Source organism: Mastomys coucha, unplaced genomic scaffold, assembly GCF_008632895.1.
Source record: "Mastomys coucha isolate ucsf_1 unplaced genomic scaffold, UCSF_Mcou_1 pScaffold21, whole genome shotgun sequence".
Lineage (NCBI taxonomy): Eukaryota > Metazoa > Chordata > Mammalia > Rodentia > Muridae > Mastomys > Mastomys coucha.
The window spans coordinates 70,630,584-70,649,139 of NW_022196904.1; the positions used below are offsets into that span (position 1 = coordinate 70,630,584).

The window sequence follows — 18,556 nt, forward strand, 5'->3', positions numbered from 1 at the left end:
TCTTTTCCTGAGATTGGTATCATGTAGCCCAGGCTGGCTTCAGTCTTGTTATATAGCCGAGGCTGGCCTTGAACATCTGTTCCACCTCCTGAGCATTGGGCTTACATGTGTGCACCAGCTTGCCCAGCTTGAGGATGTAGCTTAAAGCCTTGGGAACCCAGTGCCATGGGAAGTACAGAGACAGGATGTAGGAGGCCTTGGAGTCAGTCTCCTTAGGGTCAGAGCCTTGTGTCCCCACCGGCAGATAGGCGATCCCGAGACTCTCTATAAGTGGAAAAGTCGCCCTCTCTTCACATTGCTCTTAGGTTGCTGGAAGGGACGTGGGTGTGCAGCGTCTGACCGTCAATAGTGGTCACTAAGGATGCTGATGGCCTTCTGTCATCGTGGGATTCAGTCCTTCCTGATGCTACCCTTCAGAGACCCAGGGGATCAAGTGGCTCTCTCTGGTTGTTTCCCGGTCCTGAGAGCCACTCGTACAGCCTCAGCTCCACCTAGTGTTCACATGGGGATACAGCCCCCTCTAAGACCTTACTGCAAATCTTACTTTCCAGAGTTGCACTTTTAGAGCAACCCTCCAGTACTAGTATTTGGCATTTCAAATCAAGTGTTGTACAAGCCCAGTACTCTTAAGCATCGGTACATATTGTCCTTAAAGGGGCAGATTCATGTAACAAATTGTTGTAAAAAACGACAAATTGACAGCCAGGTGTGGTGTGGTGGTGCACGGCTTCAGTTCCAGCACTGGAGAAGGAGGCAGAGGCAGATCTCTGTTAATTCCAGGCCAGCCATGGTCTTTAAAAAAATCGACATTGGCTGATGGAATTCTAGGCGTCAGGAACAATTCTAAATTCTTGAATTGTGGAAGTTCCCTTCACACAACCCAGTATCATGAAATGGAAGGTGTTTGTCTCATTTTAGAGGTGCAGAAAGACGAAATAAAGATCTGTCCCTCTGAGTGGATGTGATCTGTTATGATACCCATGTCCCAGTGGCTAAGGACAGTGTTTACTGGGCCCCATGGGCTAAGAAAGGAGGAAATGGTGTTGGGAGAGGGAGGTGGTAGTGAGGTTGAGGAGTTGAAAGGGGCATGGGGTGTATTATATAATCAATATATGCTGTATAGATGTATGAAATTCTCAAAGAATGAGAAAAAAAAAAGGAAAAAATTACCACTCTGTTGAGTGTAGGCAGGGGCTGCAAGATAAACAGGGGTGAGGAGGGAGAAAGAGAAGAGGTGTCAGAGTGTCCCACTGGGGTTCAGGCTGGGTTGAGTGTGGAGAGAGGATGGTTTACTCAGCAGCTGGAGCATGGGGTGACAACTGTGACCACAGAAAGAGCTCAGCAGCTGGGAGGTACTGACTGAGCTCTGACTCTATGCCAGGCACTGGGATGCGGAGTAAGGTCAACAGCCACGCCTACCTGGACCCTCAAGAACAGTGGGCATGGAAGGCCATGAGGGGGGATGGTTTCTCATACACAGACTTTTCAATTTTTAACAAGATTTATTATTCTTAGGTACTGGTGTTTTGCCTGCATGTGAGGATGCCAGATTCTCTGGAACCAGGCAGGTGTGAGCTGCTATGTGGGTGCTGGGGATTGAACCCAGGTCCCCTGGAAAGGCAATCAGTGCAATCCTCACACACAGATTTATAAGTAGAAGGTAGGTGGGGTGGCACTGAGTTGACAGGTAAATGGAGACAGAGGGTGAGGAGCATGTGATTGGAGGAAGCAGATGTCAAAGGACTATAGGGAAGAGTGTAGGCCTGAGTGGAGAACAAGGAAAAGGGGTCTGAGGGAAAGGGTGTATGTAGTCCAAGGGAGGGCTTTCGTGTTGGGGGAGGATCAGCAGGATAGGAACTAACAGGGCAGGACCTGAGAAAGGCTCCCAAGTGCTCAATGCGCCCAGGCAAAGGGAGTTCACGGCTGGGCGTGGGAGGTAATGGGTGCTGTGTTCTGGGGAAGGAAGGGGACAGACTGTGGTCTGAGGGGACTTGAGGAGAGGCCTCTTGCTTTCTGTTTTAGGGAGGAGATGAAGGCAGATGCAAAGGCTGAGGTAGAGGGCCTTGGGGTGGAGAGCCAGGTAGTTCTTAGGAAGAAGAACAGCGTAATGACACATGAAAGATGAACCCAGGTTAGACTGATATACCATTGGGAAGGGGGAATAAGGTGGTGAGAGATTTGGACAAGCTTAGGGGATGGGAATGAGACAGAGAACAGAGGAGGAAAAGAGCTTGGGGTGGCTGGAGGGGAGAGAGCCCTTCACGGGGTCTACTGAGGGTCCCAGAGAGAGCAGAGGACCGGTAAGTGGACAAGGTGGGCTTACTGAGTTTCTGAAGAAAAAAGGCGAAGTAGGGGCAGTCAGAGCAAAGAGTTGTCTGCAGGCTTCCTGGAGGCTGCTAATCCTGAGGACCAAGTCAGGAGTCAGGGTAAAGGGCCCGGAAGAGGTCATACATGTTGAGAGAAGGACAACATTCACAGTGGGACCAGGGTTGGGTGGATTCTAAAGACAATGGTCAGAGTGGGATTTCTGAGGGAGACCTTAGGGGTCAACCCAAATATAAACACTCGGCGTGACTGAGGGAGCATGCCTCTGAAGGACAGCAGGCTTATTCAGAGGGCAAGAGGCACTGGGAAGAGGAGTCAAGGCTGGTCTGGGACAGAACAACTGGGTTAAGGGGCGGGGCCTTTGGCAGGAGGAGGCAGAAGACTGAGCCATCCAGGGTGCTCTGTCCTTGTTACCCAGTTTCAAAGGGACTGTGTGCCTTTCATACATAACGAGGAAGCTCAGTAAGGGCTGGCGCAGGACTCAGCCAATGGCCACAAACCAGTGACTGCCAGCCAAGTAGGCAAAGAAGCTTCCCACCAAGCTGTTGCACCCAAGGCCGAAGAGAAACACCGAGAGCAGATACAACCATATTGTGCTGCTTTTAATTATGAAAGATGTAAAATGATGCATTATAAAACTTAGAAGCTACTTTATACAAAGTCCGATCTTTCAATATTGCTTAACAAAAGGCCGGGAGTTAGGACACTGGCCGGAAGTCTGATTAGCTGCTGGGATGGCCCCATTCTGGAGCAGTGGAAAAGCTGGGAACCATCTGTGCATAAATCAGAAGAGCCTGACAGGAAATGTCTTCAGATATGTGCACGAGCATGAATACACGACCTCTCAGCCCAGATAATATACAGTAGACTTGGGGGGGGCAGGGCAAAGAAGAGCTGATCCTGACACAATCAGAACATCTCTCCTCACACTCACATCCTAAAACCCACAACTGCTGCGCTGCTAGGGAAGGACAGCTGGTGGGACAGAGAGAAGACACCGAAGAGAGGTCTGGGGAAGCCGGTAGCCACTTCCATGTTGACGCCTAAGACAGATTTGTCACAAAGGCAGCATCGAGTACAGGCTTACACGGCTGCAGCAGGGCAACACTATCTCCTGGTGTACTTAACACCATCTAGACAGGTGGGCTCTCCAGTGGCTTAAAGCTACTCACATGAAAAGACCAGGCTGATGGGCCTACGGGTAGATTTAATTCAGTGCTACATTGTCTTTTTTGTTTTTTGGGTTTTCTTTTTTCAACTTCCCACATAGCCAGTGCTTGCCCATCGGCTGGAGAATGCCTCAGGAACTGGGCAACTTAAGGTATAGGGTGGTGAGATCTCCCATTACACCCCCATGGAAGGACAGCACATGTCCAAGCAGAGATTCTCCTTCAGGGTTCTCCTCCTCCTGACCCTGTCACCTCATACCTGGCTCTTCCTGTGTGCTGTATGGGCATCACCAACACAATGATCCCACGGATAAGGCTTGATGCAGAGAGCAGATTGTGCTTGGAACCCTTTCTCTCAACTTTTACATCAGCATTGATCTCTGCCTGAAGGTGGAGATCCAATTTCAGGGGCCTCTGACACGAGAGCTGGCTTGTGTGGGTATGCTGGGGTGCTGGGCACCTCAAGGAGTGAAAAGCTTGACTAAACTCACCTCACTCTGGGATCGCAGGCATCAAGCATATGAGTTTCATTGGGAATAGGGCTTGCAAGCAGAGGCCCGTGGCATGGTGAGGGGTGGAACCAGGTGAAGAGGATTCTAATTTGGTTTCCCAATTAAACAGCAGAGATTGGGGTAAATGGGAGCACAGGATTCTTGGGTCCTTAGGGAAGCCGAAGCACGGCTCCATTGGGCTGTTTGAAGAACCGTAAGGAAAGCCTAAGAAGAATCACGGTGTAGGGAGCTGGAGGAACCAGCTTCCAGTCGGCAGGCTACTTTGCCTTAGGCACAGATGAGTCAGCTTCCTTTTACTCCATCCTTGCTCTCCTGGGTGGGAACAGCCACTGAACCTCAGCTACACCCTCACATCTCAGGAAGGACAGCAGGTGTCCAAGCAAAGATTCTCCTCCAGGGTCCTCCTCCTCTTCCCCACCCTGGCTTCTCCCCTTGTGCTGGGTGGACATCACTTTCCCCATTTGGGGCTAGGAAGCAGGTGGTCGTAGAATCTGCTCAAATTACTGTGATAAGGTGTTGATGAATAATAAGAGTCCCATGAATCAGGTCATATTTCTTAACCTCAAAGTTTGCATCTCTATTTTAAGCAATTTAGAAAAAGAAAATATGAGTTTGAGTGGGAGAATTTGCTGTGGGGGCCCAATCTGGATGCCAGGTGCTCCACACTCATGGGGTTTGGTGTAATCAGCCATTCTGGAGGATTCCCACCTAGCTGCTGAGGGACATACTCCCAAGGAGGAGGAGTGCTGAGCCTAGCAGCAGGCAGGTCTGGTCACCTAGTGTTAAGGCATACGCAAGTGAGTCTGAATCCAAGGCACCAGTATGAGAAGGTTAAAGCTCTGAGCTAAGGCAGGGAATGGAGACAGCTACAGGTTAGACTGCTCCACCACGAGGCACAGTCATTCACTCCTCCATACCTGGACGCCACGCACTCCCACCAGGCACTTGGTGGGCACTAGGGGTCAATACAGAACAAGGCACAGTGCCTGCCCTCTGGGAGCTAACAGTCTGGTGGGAATTGCATTAGACTTGAGGTCTGCAGGGAAAGTTGCGGAGGAAAAGGGCAGTTCAGCTGCCCTGCGCTAACAGGAGTCCCAGCAGCTCCTTCCAGTGGGCTGTATGGTGGCAGGCCTAAGAGGAAGGGCATCTTGTGCAGGCGACACCCCATGGCCTCTCTTTTCTCCTCCAGTCTCCGAGGAGCACAGTCCTCTTTAGGCTCATCCTGTTTCCAAGGAAACTTCCTTTTCAGTGAGTCTCCCTCTCCTCTTGTCTGTGAGGAAAAGGTGCGCATACAGGGAAGCAGCAGAAACGAGATCACAAACCGGGAGGAAGCAAACTGCACTCAGTTTGCCTGACTTAAGCCTGCCCTGGGACAGGTGGTTAAGCTTCTTCATTTTAAGTAAGCCATCTGACAGAGCAATGGCTAGGCCCACGATACCCACCAGCCAGAGGGGTGCCTGGTTTTAGCAGTCAGACAGAAAGGCATCATGGTGCTCTGGTACCGTTGTGTGACACTGAGCCAACTCCACGGGCCTGAGGCCCCCAACTGCAGTCTTCAGTGCTGATGGGGATCGGAGGTTTGGAGCACTGACATGTTACACAGCATTTTCTACTTTTACACACTAACTGACTGGGTGGCCAATAAAAAGAATTAAGGGTGACTTGGTGAGCTTTCTGGTCACCAGAAGCTCCAAAGCAGCTGGCCTGCAGCAGTACAGCTGGTGCCGAAGGCTGGAGAGTGCAGTGTGTCTAGAAAAGCCTCGGCTGAGCTGGGACCTCAGTGGAGAGGCTGGGGCATCACGGCTCCCTCTATGCTGTGACTTCTGTCGGGGTGTTTGCTGGCTCCACTCTAGCTTACTCTGGCCATTTCAGTTCCCCAGCCCCACTGCACTTTGCTCATAGCCGGTCAGCTCGAAACGTCTCCTCCACAGAGGGCTCCAGCAGGCCCATGCTGGAGTCACTCAGCATGTTGAGTCCATCCAGGCTCAAGGGTTCGATCTGCAGCTCCTCTTCCAGTGGGAACGGGGCATCCATGTCCAGGCTGACCTCGGGCATGCCTGACAGCCCCCCACTAAGGCCTTTGAACAGGCCGGTGCTTGTATCTTCTGAAAGGAGCAGAGAGGAAATTTGGAGACAGAAGGACCGAGGCTTCTAAAGAGTGACAGTCCCCAACATGCCCAGACAGAACAGTGAGCACTCATGTACAGACCACTCCCAGGCCCATGGCTCTTGCCTCTGGAATCAACCTTTTTTCTTAGACAGGGCCACATTCTGTATGTAGTCTAGGCTGGCCTCAACCTCAAGGGACCCCTCTTATTTCAGCTTCCCGAGTGCTTGAATGACAGATGTGTACTGCCATGTCCAACTAAATCTTTGAAGTTTTGTAGGTCTCCCCAACAATGGTTTTTAATCACTGATAAAGACTAATACTTGCATCTTAAAAGTCAGGCTGAGGTGGGGGATCATTTATCTAACGCTGCATGATTTAACCTGTCGCACAGATGTAAACACATGGAGAGGAGACCAGTGGTGAACCTGGGGTGGGGCCCACACTCACCTGTCAGGATGGTGCTTGGGAAGCTGCCACAGCTGGAATATGGGTTTGGTCTCAAGTGGAATGAGTCCTGTGGTTCTCGGTGGCTCTGCTGTACTAAAGGCACCTGGAAGCATTGAAAGCCACACTGTGGGCAAGCAGCTCTGATTCTGAGGTGTGTGAACAATTGCAGGATGTTCCTCTACAGTCCCACAGTCTCTTCTAAGATCCCAGAGTGCTCTGCTGTGTGCTCACACAGGCAGAACATTCCCTGGTATTCAGGTGGGTCTGTGAGCACCTGGGTGACTTTTCTCTGCCTATGCTCTGCCTGCTATAAGACTTCATGAGATACCAGTAGGCACAGTTCAGACTCTGGGTCTCAGATATCCCCGTTCAGCCTCACTAAGGTCTGTGTGAGCCCCTCAAAGGGGTCCCTCTGTGGTCAAGGAAACAGCAGGTTCTCTCGCTTTTGGGGACAAGAGGGAGAGAAAGTCTTCCCTTCCCTCTGACCAGCATCTCTCTAGGACAAAGCCTGTGGGTGGCTTACAACTGGGGTCTGATTGAGGAATCTATGCTGGCACTAATTTTTTTTTGGGGCAAGGGTGGGGGGCAGGTTTCGAGACAGGGTTTCTCTGTGTAGCCCTGGCTGTCCTGGAACTCACTCTGTAGACCGAGCTGGCCTCGAACTCAGAAATCCACCTGCCTCTGCCTCCCAAGTGCTGGGATTAAAGGCATGTGTACCACTGCCTGGCTAGGGCTACGTCCTTATGAAACAGTGAGGTAGGGTTGGGGTGTCGCTCAGTGCTGCAGTGCTTACCTGGCATGTATCAGACCCTGGGTCTGACGCCCAGCACCACAAATGACAAAAATAACAGCAGCAAACAGCAGAGAGGTGAGGACTACCTGCTCTCGCCACCAGGCATCACCAGAGCCCATTTGGCAATAGCATCTTTACCTGTTTTACTATTTGTTTTTACTATTTATTTTATTACGTTCTGGAGCTGGGCCCATCCTCCCTTTGAGTTTTAATTCATTCTAGAGTCTGACTATCCTTACCAGACACTAAAATTTCCAGGTGTAAAAACTTAAAAGCAAAAGAAAGTGACTGGCTGAAAACACTCTGTGATAGGAACGTCCCCATCCTGTCCTGGGCTCAGCTCTCCTAGAGAGCCACGGCCTGAGCTGGGTGCAGCACCAGGCTTGCCGGCACAAGGATATACTACTTTCTAACCCCGTGCCTGGGGCCAGGTATGTCTCCTTGTCTTTCAGAGTCTCTGACATAGAAGACTGATTAGTTAGGTATTATGGTTGCTGTGAATGGATGTACACATGTATGTCAATGTTTTTTTTTGTGTGTGTGTGTGTGTATACACCTGTACTGTGTGTGTTCTAGAGGCCAGAAGGCAACCTTGGGTGTTATTCTTCAGATGCCATCTATCTTTTAAATTTAAGACAGGGGGCTGGAGAGATGGCTCAGCAGTTAAGAGCGCCGACTGCTCTTCCAGAGGTCGTGAGTTCAAACCCCAGCAACCACATGGCGGCCCATGGCCATCTGTAATGGGATCTGATGGCCTCTTCTGGTGTGTCTGAAGACAGCTATAGTGTACTCATATACATAAAATAAATAAAATCTTAAAAAAAAATAAGCCAGGGTCTCTCATTGGTCTAGGACTTACCAACTAGGCCTGGCTAGCAGGCCAGAAAGCCCTAGGGACGCGTCTGTCCTTGGTGTTCCAGTGATAGGGTTATGAGTGTGTACAACCACACCAGAAATTTATTTCTTTTATCTTTTGTTTTTAAAAGATTTATTTTTATGTGCATAAGTGTTTGCCTACATATATGTATGTATACCATACATGCATGCCCACTGTGTAAGGAGGCCATATGAGGGTGTCAGATCCTCTGGAACTGGAGTTACAGGAGGTTAAAAGCTGTCATGTGGGTGCTGGGAACCAAACTGGGTCCTTTGGAAGAACAGCCAGTGCTCTTATCTGTTGAGCCATCTCCCCCATCACTCCTTCCCATTTTTGAAAGGGGTCTCATTATGTAGCCCTGAAACTGGTACCCAAACCTGAAACTGGCCACAAACTCACAGAAATCTGTCTGTCTTTATGTCCCAAGTGCTAGGATTAAAGGTGTACACTACTACACCTGGTGTCTACTTCTTTTTTAAAATGCAGGTTTTGGGGATGGAACTTAAGTCCTTGTGCTCTATTGACTAAACTATCTAATTGTATGACTAGAGTGCTATGAAAATCCACTGCTCACTGTTCAAACAGCCTCTCTGCTGAGACCTGACCCTACACACAAGGCATTAGCATGAGGAGCCACATCAGAACTGAGCAAGGGAAGACGCAAGGCTCTCCTGGCTATGGAACACAACTGAAGCAGAAAAGAGGTGCCTGTGTGTGCTTGAGGGAATCTACACATAGAACAGCCTTGATGGTACTTTTTATATATCAAGGAAATGGGGCTGCAGTGACCACTTACCTGTTGAGGAAAGGCAGGGCTGGGCCTCATGGGCTGTTGGTCAAAGCCCACATCTGGGAAGAAGCTGGTCAGAGTTGAGCCCTTTGGGAAATGCGGATGTTACAGTTTAGAGCTAGAGTTCACACTGAAATAAGCCCCGCCCCCATGTCACACCCATGACTTACCTGGGCAGTGAGGAGCTGGAAGTCTGACTGTGGCAGGGAGGGGGCTGTCTGGGGCTGCTGAGCTGGGGGCTCCTGGGCATGGGGCTGCTGTAGGAGTGGCTGAGGCAGCTCCTGGGGTGTGGGATAAGGGGGTGGTGGGGATACTTGGGCTTGAGCATCTGCGGGAAGGAAGGAAAGTGGGCTCTGCTCTGAGGTGACCATCTGTGAAACAAATCACAAGTAATAAGGTGCAGGGTTAACGGCCTGGTGAGAGGAGAAGCTGAGCTCTCCCTGCGATGCTGAGAGAAGCCCTTCTTAGCACGTCTCAACCTCATGTCCCTGAAAGCATTTCCTATCAGTATCATTTTTATCGTTGAATCAAACAAGAATACAGCTAATTTCCTCTGCTTTCTCAGTGCACATATTGTTTAGTTTCTAAAGCCATGACTGTTGGTGAGAGATAGAAGACTGGAAAAGGAAGCTGCACAAGCATCCTAAACTCTACTAGAACAAGACACTAGCAAACAAAACCAAAGTCATGACCAGCACTAATGACGGCAACACATGTGGAAAACAGCAGAAGCAGAGAAAGCCATTCACAAGGAAAGCCAGGAGGTAACCTGAGTCCAGGTGTGGGGACAGAACCAGGATGAGCAATGGCTGAAATTAACCCCTGAAGGTCTGGCCAGAATTTCTGTGAGGGCAACTTAGCCTCCCTCCTTGATGCTGGCCCAGAGAGTGGAGGCAAGGTGAACATTAACAAAACACGAAAGAACTTTTGAAAAATAGTGCAAAAATCTTCCAGAAAGAAAAAAAGGAGGGTCCAGCAAGATGGCTCAGCAGGTAAAGGCCTGTAACCAACCCTGACAACCCTAGAGTGACTGCCTAGAACCACATGATCAGGGAGAGAATTGACTCACAAAATGTTGTCCTCTGATCTGTGTGTATGCCAGGCCCCACACATCAAATAAACAAACAAACAGACAGACAAAGGAGAAATGAATGGACGAGGAGAGAGCAGTAAGAATATGAGAGGAAAATTTCATGATGTTCAACATTCATACAACAGGATTTCCAGAGAAAAGTCAAGGGACATGTCATTGGAGAAATAATTAAAATTCCCAGAAATGATGGACAGAAACCTTCCAGATTCATTCCAATGCACATTATCTCAAAGTTTCACATGCTGGAGATAAGAGAGAGCATCCAGAAGGCTCCAGAGAGTAAGGAGGATGTCACTCAGTTGTAGGTCCACCGCCGCTGTAAGCTGATCAACACCTGACAGAAATACCTCAGCAGAGTCCTCTCTCTAGCTCAGCTAGTTACTAAATGGAAGGTAGAATAAAATCAGTTTACAGTCATGCAAAGGCACCTGTACTTTCCCCCAAGGCTTACAGAGGATCTGTTTGAAATGGGTTAAGCTTGCTCCAATGCCAAGAGTCTGGACCTGAACTAGCAGGGCTCAGCCAGAGAGCCAAACAAAAACAAAGGAACAGGACATTAACATCTAGAGCAAAACAAATGCTCACTTTGTTATCTCCTCGAGTGCTATGGGGGTCAAGTGTCCGACCAAACCATTGCAGCCATAGGAACATAAACACTACATATTGTTCTCACTGAAATGATAATAAATGAGCAGACTGAGCAAGGTGTGTGTGTGTGGGGGGGGGGGGGGGGGGGCTTGGGAATGTTGAAAGAAAACTGAAGCCCAATCTCAGATGGCAGGATGTCATTAGCCAATGTGGATCAGCAAAAATCCAGAACAAAATAAGAACAAAATAACATGTTTATACCAAAGAGATTAGCTAAATGGTTAGAAACAGCCAACTCCAGGCAGTGAAAAATGTGGTTAATGGGTTAGGGGAGACAACTATTATTTCAAAACATGCCCTTCAGAACCATTTGCCATTTGGAAACGTGTGCATGAGTAACAGTTTCTAAACCTAAACATTAAACAAATAATATTAGAGTTAATGTTCTCTACTTTTAAATTGTATCTAGAAAGCAAGAATACTTTTGTAGCTCATAAAATAATCTTACAAAGAAAAAGTAAAATAAATCCAATAATTTTTAAAAGCAAAAAAAATTTTTTTAAAGATTTATTTATTATTATACATAAGTACATGATAGCTGTCTTTAGACACACCAGAAGAGTGCATCAGATCTCATTACAGGTGGTTGTGAGCCACCATGTGGTTGCTGGGATTTGAACTCAGGATCTTCAGAAGAGCAGGCAGTGCTCTTAACTGCTGAGCCATCTTGACAGCCCCAAAGCAAAAAAATTTTAAATTTACTAAATGCCCTCTTATCTTCTTCAGAAGAAATTGCTCAAATCCCTTGGCCAGTAACTAGTAGAGTGACTACTAACCAGATCATTTAAACTTCTTCCCTTGTGTTCTAACAACTCCTCTTGGTAAACCATAACTCATTTACATGAAGCAAGGACTAGTTAATGATGTTATAATGTATCTAGGGTGTGGCAAATATAAATAAAAAATATATTTGCCAGTGAGTATGGTAAGAAGGTCTACCCTAAGAGTTTAGAATAAAAACAAAGCCAGCTAGCCCAGTGCCACATTCCTGCACGTCCACAATGGGCGGAGGCTTCCACATGCGCCTCTTTCTAAGCAGACTTGTTCTGGAGATGTTAGTCTCCTCGGCTAGAATTTTTACATAATCAGAGTATTATTTCTCAAGCATCTAGTGGAATGAGGGAAGAGGCTAATCTACTATTGAAGTGTCAGAACACCAAGTGTTTTGGGGGGTTTTCTCTGTGATTTGCTGTAGTTATTAGGTCAGTGATAGATTTTTTTTTAATACAGTTTGCAATTTTAACCTAAACTGCCTTGCATTCTCTATACCCCAGCCCCAACTTTATGAGTTAATGACTACAAATTGTTTAATATTTACTACAGGCAATAAGCATCACACACCTGCTATTATAAAATCATAAATGCACACCCCTTCTCTCTCATTCTCGGAAAAAGATTAAGAGTGCACTTGCAAGGGAGTGCATCTCAGGGATGCGCAGTGTAACAACGATGGAGCAGATCCAAACTGGCCCAGAGGAGTTATGGCCATCGACTGCTCAGCCTGTTGAATGGAGGTACTGCAGAAGTCTTTCTCACCTGGGAGGCAGGATACGGGTTCAGTGGGCTGGTGGCAGACAGCTGTCTGTTGAAACCTTGATGTGCTTCAGGGCCAGGAGAGAGCGTGAGAGGGCTGACTGGAGGCTGCCTGCGCCGAGAGGGGCCACTCAGGTTTGTGGTGGAAAGAGATGGGTTGCTAAGGGAGAAGAGCCGGATGGAGGGGTGGAGAGCAGAGGCGTTGGCCACAGATGGCTGTGGGTGGCATTTGAGGGATGAGGAGAGCGCCATCTTACTGAATGTGGCTTGGATGGAAGGATTACTTCGAGAACTCTGGAGACCTGAAAGATAATGGGTTCACAAGGTTCGTTCGATGACTTTGGATCAAAGCTTTTGTTTTCTAAAGAGTAAAGCAAAGTTCCTATTAGCTACTCGATGACTCTCTGTGTGAAGGAGTTTCTGGGCAGCTCTCCTACTGGAAATGTCTTGGGTGTACCAATGATAAAGAAAGGAAAGCATACTTAGAGAGCTGCTGCCAAGCATGAGTGAGAAGAGAATCGCTGTCCCCAAAGAGGAAGACTGAGAAAACCTGCCCTGGGGAAGCTCAAGCAGGAGGCTGGAGGTGAGTTCAGGCCCAACTCAGGGAATAGAACCTCAGGCTAGACAACAGCCTACTTGGATCCTCTCGGAGCATCCGCCCTCACACGGCCTGGATCCTCCATGAACACTGGAGACATACTTCCCCTAGACCTGTCAGCCTTAAAGCCCACTCTTTGATTTATGGCTTCCTTATAAACTGTCTGTTAACAGTGTTTCCCAACTCAGGGGAGAGGACATTTCTACTAGTCCCTTGTTTCTCTGAGGTGAATCTTAGTATGAGCAAGACCATCTGAGGATGGTGTCTCCACAGTCCGGAGAGCTAAGAGAGGAGTTCCAGGAAGCTAGAGACCCTGTCCTGTGCCCAAGTGGATCCTTGGCACTTGGCTCAAGCCACCCATGAACAGACCTCTTAGTGAACGAGAAGGCTGCTACTGTTGCTGCATAGACTTTGACAGGCCACATCCACTTAGGTCAGCCCATTGCTCTGTGCTAAGAGTTAGGAAGCAGAAATTTGTGTTTGTATTGATTTAAAAAAAAATTGTTTGTGGAGTCAGGATAGGTAGCTCAGTGGCAGAGAACTTGCTTAGAATTCCTGAGGCCCTGGGCTCAGTCTCTTGAACCATGAACAAAACATCATCAACAACAACAAGCCAGGCAGTGGTAGCATGTGCCTTTAATCCCGGCACTGGGGAGGCAGAGGCAGTTGGATTTCTGAGTTCAAGGCCAGCCTGGTCTACAGAGTGAGTTCCAGGGCAGCCAAGGCTACACAGAAAAAACCTATCTCAACAAAACAAAACAAAACAAAACAAAACAAAAACCAACAACAACAGCTACAGTCTATGAAAAGGTGAGACCTTGGTAGCTCAAATAATAAGGAGAGCTAGAGATCTGGATTCAATTACAAAAAGAAGCCTCATTCAGAAAGAAAGCCTAAATATATTTCAAAAGCATGTATATCAGGCTTTAAAAAGAAAAGAAAAGTAACTTAGGATTGCCTGAAATTTGTGATGGACCTGCCTTAGCTTTTTATATTTTTATGATATATATATATTTTTATTTTATGAGTGTCTTAGTCAGGGTTTCTATTCCTGCACAAACATCATGACCTGCCATGCACTTTGCATGACGGTGGTATTTGAGGCATAAACTTCAAAGAAAGTCAGTCTCCTGCCTCCGCATTTTCGCCCGGCACCCCAAACTCAGAGGTAGCCCAGATATGTCCTCGTACTCGTGTGCTAGGGGCTCACCAAGATATCATTTCTTTACAACTAGTAAGAAAAAATTAGGACATTGCTCCCTGACCTTCACCAACGTTCCAATGTCCTAGTTAAACCCTGTCTTGGAATGTTAAGCCATTCTAACTAATTGCCTACAGCACTGTGGGTAGGGCATTAAACCCTGGCTTAGAATGTTAAGCTTTTCTAACTAATTGCCTCCAGCATTGTGGGTAGGGCATTAAAGCTTACAAAAAGAGAGACAACATAGAGCATTTAGCATTCTAGATTCAGCAGTCTGCATTCAGCATTTGGATTCGCTTGCACTCAGATTAGAACCAACTTTGGTGGACTAGGACTTAAGATTCATGCAGTCCATAGCCCCCCCACCCCACCCCACCCCCCGGGCCCAGAGTGCTTGGGCCCTGGGGGTGCAGCACCAATCGAGATTCAAGAGATTGAACATTCGAGATTCGAGCATTCAACATTGAAGATTCAAGATTCAGCCTCTACCCTCCTGCCTGGTCCATGCGGCCCGAGCGTGCTCAGAGCCCGGGAGTGCTACACCAGTCCAGAGGAGATGACTGCTGTTTTAGATCTAGTGTGTTTTAGGTGGCCTCAGATGTACCTCGACTACTGAGCTGCCAAATTTTTCATTTCTCTTTTGCAACAATTGTAAAAGCCTCATGTCAATTTTTAAGAAATACATTCAGATAGAACACTTCTTGTGTAGTGTCTGTTTGTCAAAGCCGAATCCCATGCACACCTGGCCAGAACCCATCGTCCCGCAGAACAAGGGACCCCTTAAGAAACCCCAGTCCGTGACAATGACCAAGAAGCAAATTGGGGAGGAAAGGGTTTATTCAGCTTACTTCCATCTTGCTGTTGATCACCAGAGGAAGTCAGGACTGGAACTCAAGCAGGTCAGGAAGCAGGAGCTGATGCAGAGGCCAAGGAAAGATGTTCCTTTACTGGCTTGCTTCTCCTGGCTTGCTCAGCCTGCTCTCTTATAGAACCCAAGACTTCCAGCCCAAGGATGGCACCACCCACAAGGGGCCCTACCCCCTTGATCACTAATTGAGAAAATGCCCCACAGCTGGATCTCATGGAGGCACTTCCCCAACTGAAGCTCCCTTCTCTGTGATAACTCCAGCCTGTGTCAAGTTGACACACAATACCAGCCAGTACAATGAGTATGAGCGCTTGCCTACAAGAATGCATGTGTACTATGCACATGCCTGGTGCTGGTAGAAGCCAAAAGAGGGCATCAGATTCCCTGGGACTGGAGTTTCAGGTGATAATGAGCCATCATGTAGGTGCTGGGACCTGAACCTGGGTCCTCTGCAAGGAGAAGCAGGTGTTAACCAATGAACCATTTCTGTGGCCTCTGTACTATACATTTTTAAGGTGGAGATACTGTAAAGCTAAATGGTATTCTGCATAAAATGATATGTGTGGAAGAGGGTGACAGTCAATGACTGGACACGAGGTTCTCACTGTAGGGTAGAAAAACAAAGCCTACAGTGCTAGCTTCTTCAAGATCCAAGGGAGCTATGGGTGACAGTGTTCTGGTTCAGTGATGCTGGACATCATTGTTCACAGGATTCATCTAAAAGAGTAATTCTGAGTCTAGAACTCTTAACAGGTTGAGTTTCTCTTGTGAAATAAATCAAAAAAAACCTCAGAGTTATGAGATTGATGTCTTCTTAAAGTGCAACCCAGGCCCCTTGGAACACTCTGAAATACCTTGTATCAAAGACAGTGCCAGGCTGGAGGGATGGCTCAGTGGTTAAGAGCACCGACTGCTCTTCTGAAGGTCCTGAGTTCAAATCCTAGCAACCACATGGTGGCTCACAACCATCCATAACGAGATCTGATGCCCTCTTCTGGAGTGTCTGAAGACAGCTACAGTGTGCTTACATATAATAAATAAATAAATCTTAAAAAAAAAAAAAGACAGTGCCATGTGGCTTCAGAACTCACTCTTGACAGTGAGTTTGCACACACATGACTTGATTTCTAAAGTATCAAAATTATACCTTAAGAGATACAAGATAGTTTATTATTATTAAATGACACTTCCTTCAATAAAAGCACTCCTAAAATAAAAATAAGAGTGGTCTCTGAAGCCAGCTGTGCAGAGCTGAAGCCATGCTGCTCAGAAGGAGCCCACAGAGGCAGGGAACCCTATGGGGCCATTCCAGGTGGGCAGGCTCTGCTCTGCCTGGTGAGTCTCACTGAACCCAGAGTGGAAACCAGCAACCACTTCCTCCACCTACATCCGACCACTAAGGAGCCCTTCCAAATGGAACTTTCCTTAGCACCATGAATTGGGGTGGGTGGAGGACGGGGTACCTACCACCTGCTCTGGGTGCTGACAAGAGCAGCATTGGTTCAACATCAAGCCATCACAGGGTCTGGGCTGGGGGCAATCAAGCCTGCACAGTAATACTACATCATATTACAAGTAACCAGACTATAGCCAGTACCATGTCCTTAAGCACTTCTGAACACTTGAGTATTTTTGAACTGTTGTAGTTTTCTACTTCATCTACATATGTTAAGTATAAATATTTTCATCATGCCTATTGTAAATTTTTCTAAAATTTAAGATATTGTCCTTTTGAAATGCAGCGGGGAACTGGGGAGAGCTGAGGAATGATTAAATGTTAAGAGATCACCAGATGCTGATAAGAACTGCAAATGTTGTTAGTCGCCCTGGGATAGCACTGATTTCTCAACTCCCACACATTCTTCCCCAAGTTCTCTGCACACATGGGCTTGTGAAGACAGTGAAGAAGGAGGTGCAGGAGAACTGCTCCAGAGCTCATCAAACAAGCAGAAATGGGACCCCTAGAGCAGAAGCCAGCCAGTACAAGGACACTATAATATGTGACTAAGATGTAGCGGCTCTCATCCAATGGTGCACCAAACACACACAGCAGGGGACACAGCCCAGGCCCTTTACTCACCAGAGGAGTTTCTTATCCCCAGGTGAGTCATGGCAGCTGGAAGGTTGCCCACACTGTTCCCCACACTCATGCTACCGAAGAGGTGGTCGCTGGTGTCCAGGGAGGCTGGCAGGGGCGCTGAGTAGTGGAGGTTGGTGAGATCTGGTAACGACCCTCCAGTGTTCAGAGTCCCCAGGAACGGTGAGAGGCCTGTGCTTTGGCCATTATGTGGGAAAGCACTGAAAGAAGAGAGAGAGGATTACTTCTATAGTGCATTTGGCTGTGGGAAAATGGGTTGCACATGCCGCTTCTTCCATGTTGATGACCGAAGTCCCATGCAGGCTCCACCTCTCGTGAGAATAAGCAGTCTGTTAGCTTACCTCCTCTGGAATGCAATTTCCTGACATATTAAATCAGACAGATTACTTTGCAAATCGTAAGTCACTATATAAAATGTAAATTATGACATCATATTTAAAGCCCCTTTTGCTAGCTTTCTAAATTATTTTTGCTATCAAAACCACATACACAAAAAGTATCTTTGGACAACTAGATACCTTCCAGGATATATTGTTTCAATTAAAATTTCAAAAACTTTGACTGGGCAGTGGTGGTGCACGCCTTTAATCCCAGTACTTGGGAAGCAGAGGCAGGTGGATTTCTGAGTTTGAGGCCAGCCTGGTCTACAGAGTGAGTACCAGGAAAGCCAGGGCTACACAGAAAAACCCTGTCTCAAAAAAACAAACAAACAAAAAATTCAAAAACTTTAAAAACGTAACAATCTGGGGCTAGAGAGATGGCTCATCTGGTTAAGAGCACTGACTGCTCTTCCAGAGGTCCTGAGTTCAATTCCCAGCACCCACATGGTGGCTCACAGTCATCTGTAATGGGATCTGATGCCCTCTTCTGGTATGTCTGAAGATAGCTACAGTGTACTCATATAAAAATAAGTAAATCTTTTTTGTTGTGTTTTTTTGAGACAGGGTTTCTCTGTGTAGTCCTGGCTGTCCTGGAACTCACTCACCTGAAAAGGTGAGGACCTCACTCACTATAGACCAGGCTGGCCTCGAACTCAGAAATCCGCCTGTCTCTGCCTCCCAAGTGCTGGGATTAAAGGTGTGAGCCACCACCACCCAGCAAAATAAGTAAATCTTAAAAAAAAAAAACAAAAAAACAAAAAAAAAAAATAACAATTTTTACTTTTTAATGATTTACTTTATTTTTATTTGTTTATGTGTAATGTGGTGTGTGTGTGTGTGTGTGTGTGTGTGTGTGTGTGTGTGTGTGTGTGTGTATGTTCATAAGACTGCAGGTGGCCTTGGAGGCCAGAAAAGAATTGTGCTGGATAGTTTTATGGCAACTTGACACAAGCTAAAGTCCTCTGAAAGGTGAGGACCTCAATTGACAAAATGCCTCCATATGATTGGACTGTAGGCAAGCCTGTAAGGCATTTTCCTAATTAGTGATTGATGGAGGGGGTCCTCCAGGGGCTGGTGGTCCTGGGTTCCATAAGAAAGCAGGGTTAGCAAGCCA

The 18,556-nt window shown here is 47.4% G+C and overlaps 1 protein-coding gene and 1 long non-coding RNA gene across 4 annotated transcripts in view; one reads left to right on the top strand and one right to left on the bottom strand.

The window, feature by feature from the left end:
• The window catches only part of LOC116102470, a 101,946-nt gene that overhangs the window by 52,945 nt on the left and 30,445 nt on the right, over positions 1–18,556 (top strand). The window lies entirely within an intron of this gene.
• Crtc3 (CREB regulated transcription coactivator 3) overlaps positions 2,902–18,556 on the bottom strand; it is a 110,572-nt gene continuing 94,917 nt past the window's right edge. For all 3 annotated transcript variants that reach the window (XM_031387145.1, XM_031387144.1, XM_031387143.1), the window contains 6 exons: positions 17,045–17,262; positions 12,301–12,599; positions 9,194–9,394; positions 9,030–9,110; positions 6,564–6,666; positions 2,902–6,111 (listed from right to left, as the gene is read on the bottom strand). In XM_031387145.1, coding sequence (XP_031243005.1) covers positions 5,903–6,111; positions 6,564–6,666; positions 9,030–9,110; positions 9,194–9,394; positions 12,301–12,599; positions 17,045–17,262 — 1,111 coding nt within the window. In that variant the 3' untranslated portion in view covers positions 2,902–5,902. The remainder of the gene's footprint in view (positions 6,112–6,563; positions 6,667–9,029; positions 9,111–9,193; positions 9,395–12,300; positions 12,600–17,044; positions 17,263–18,556) is intronic.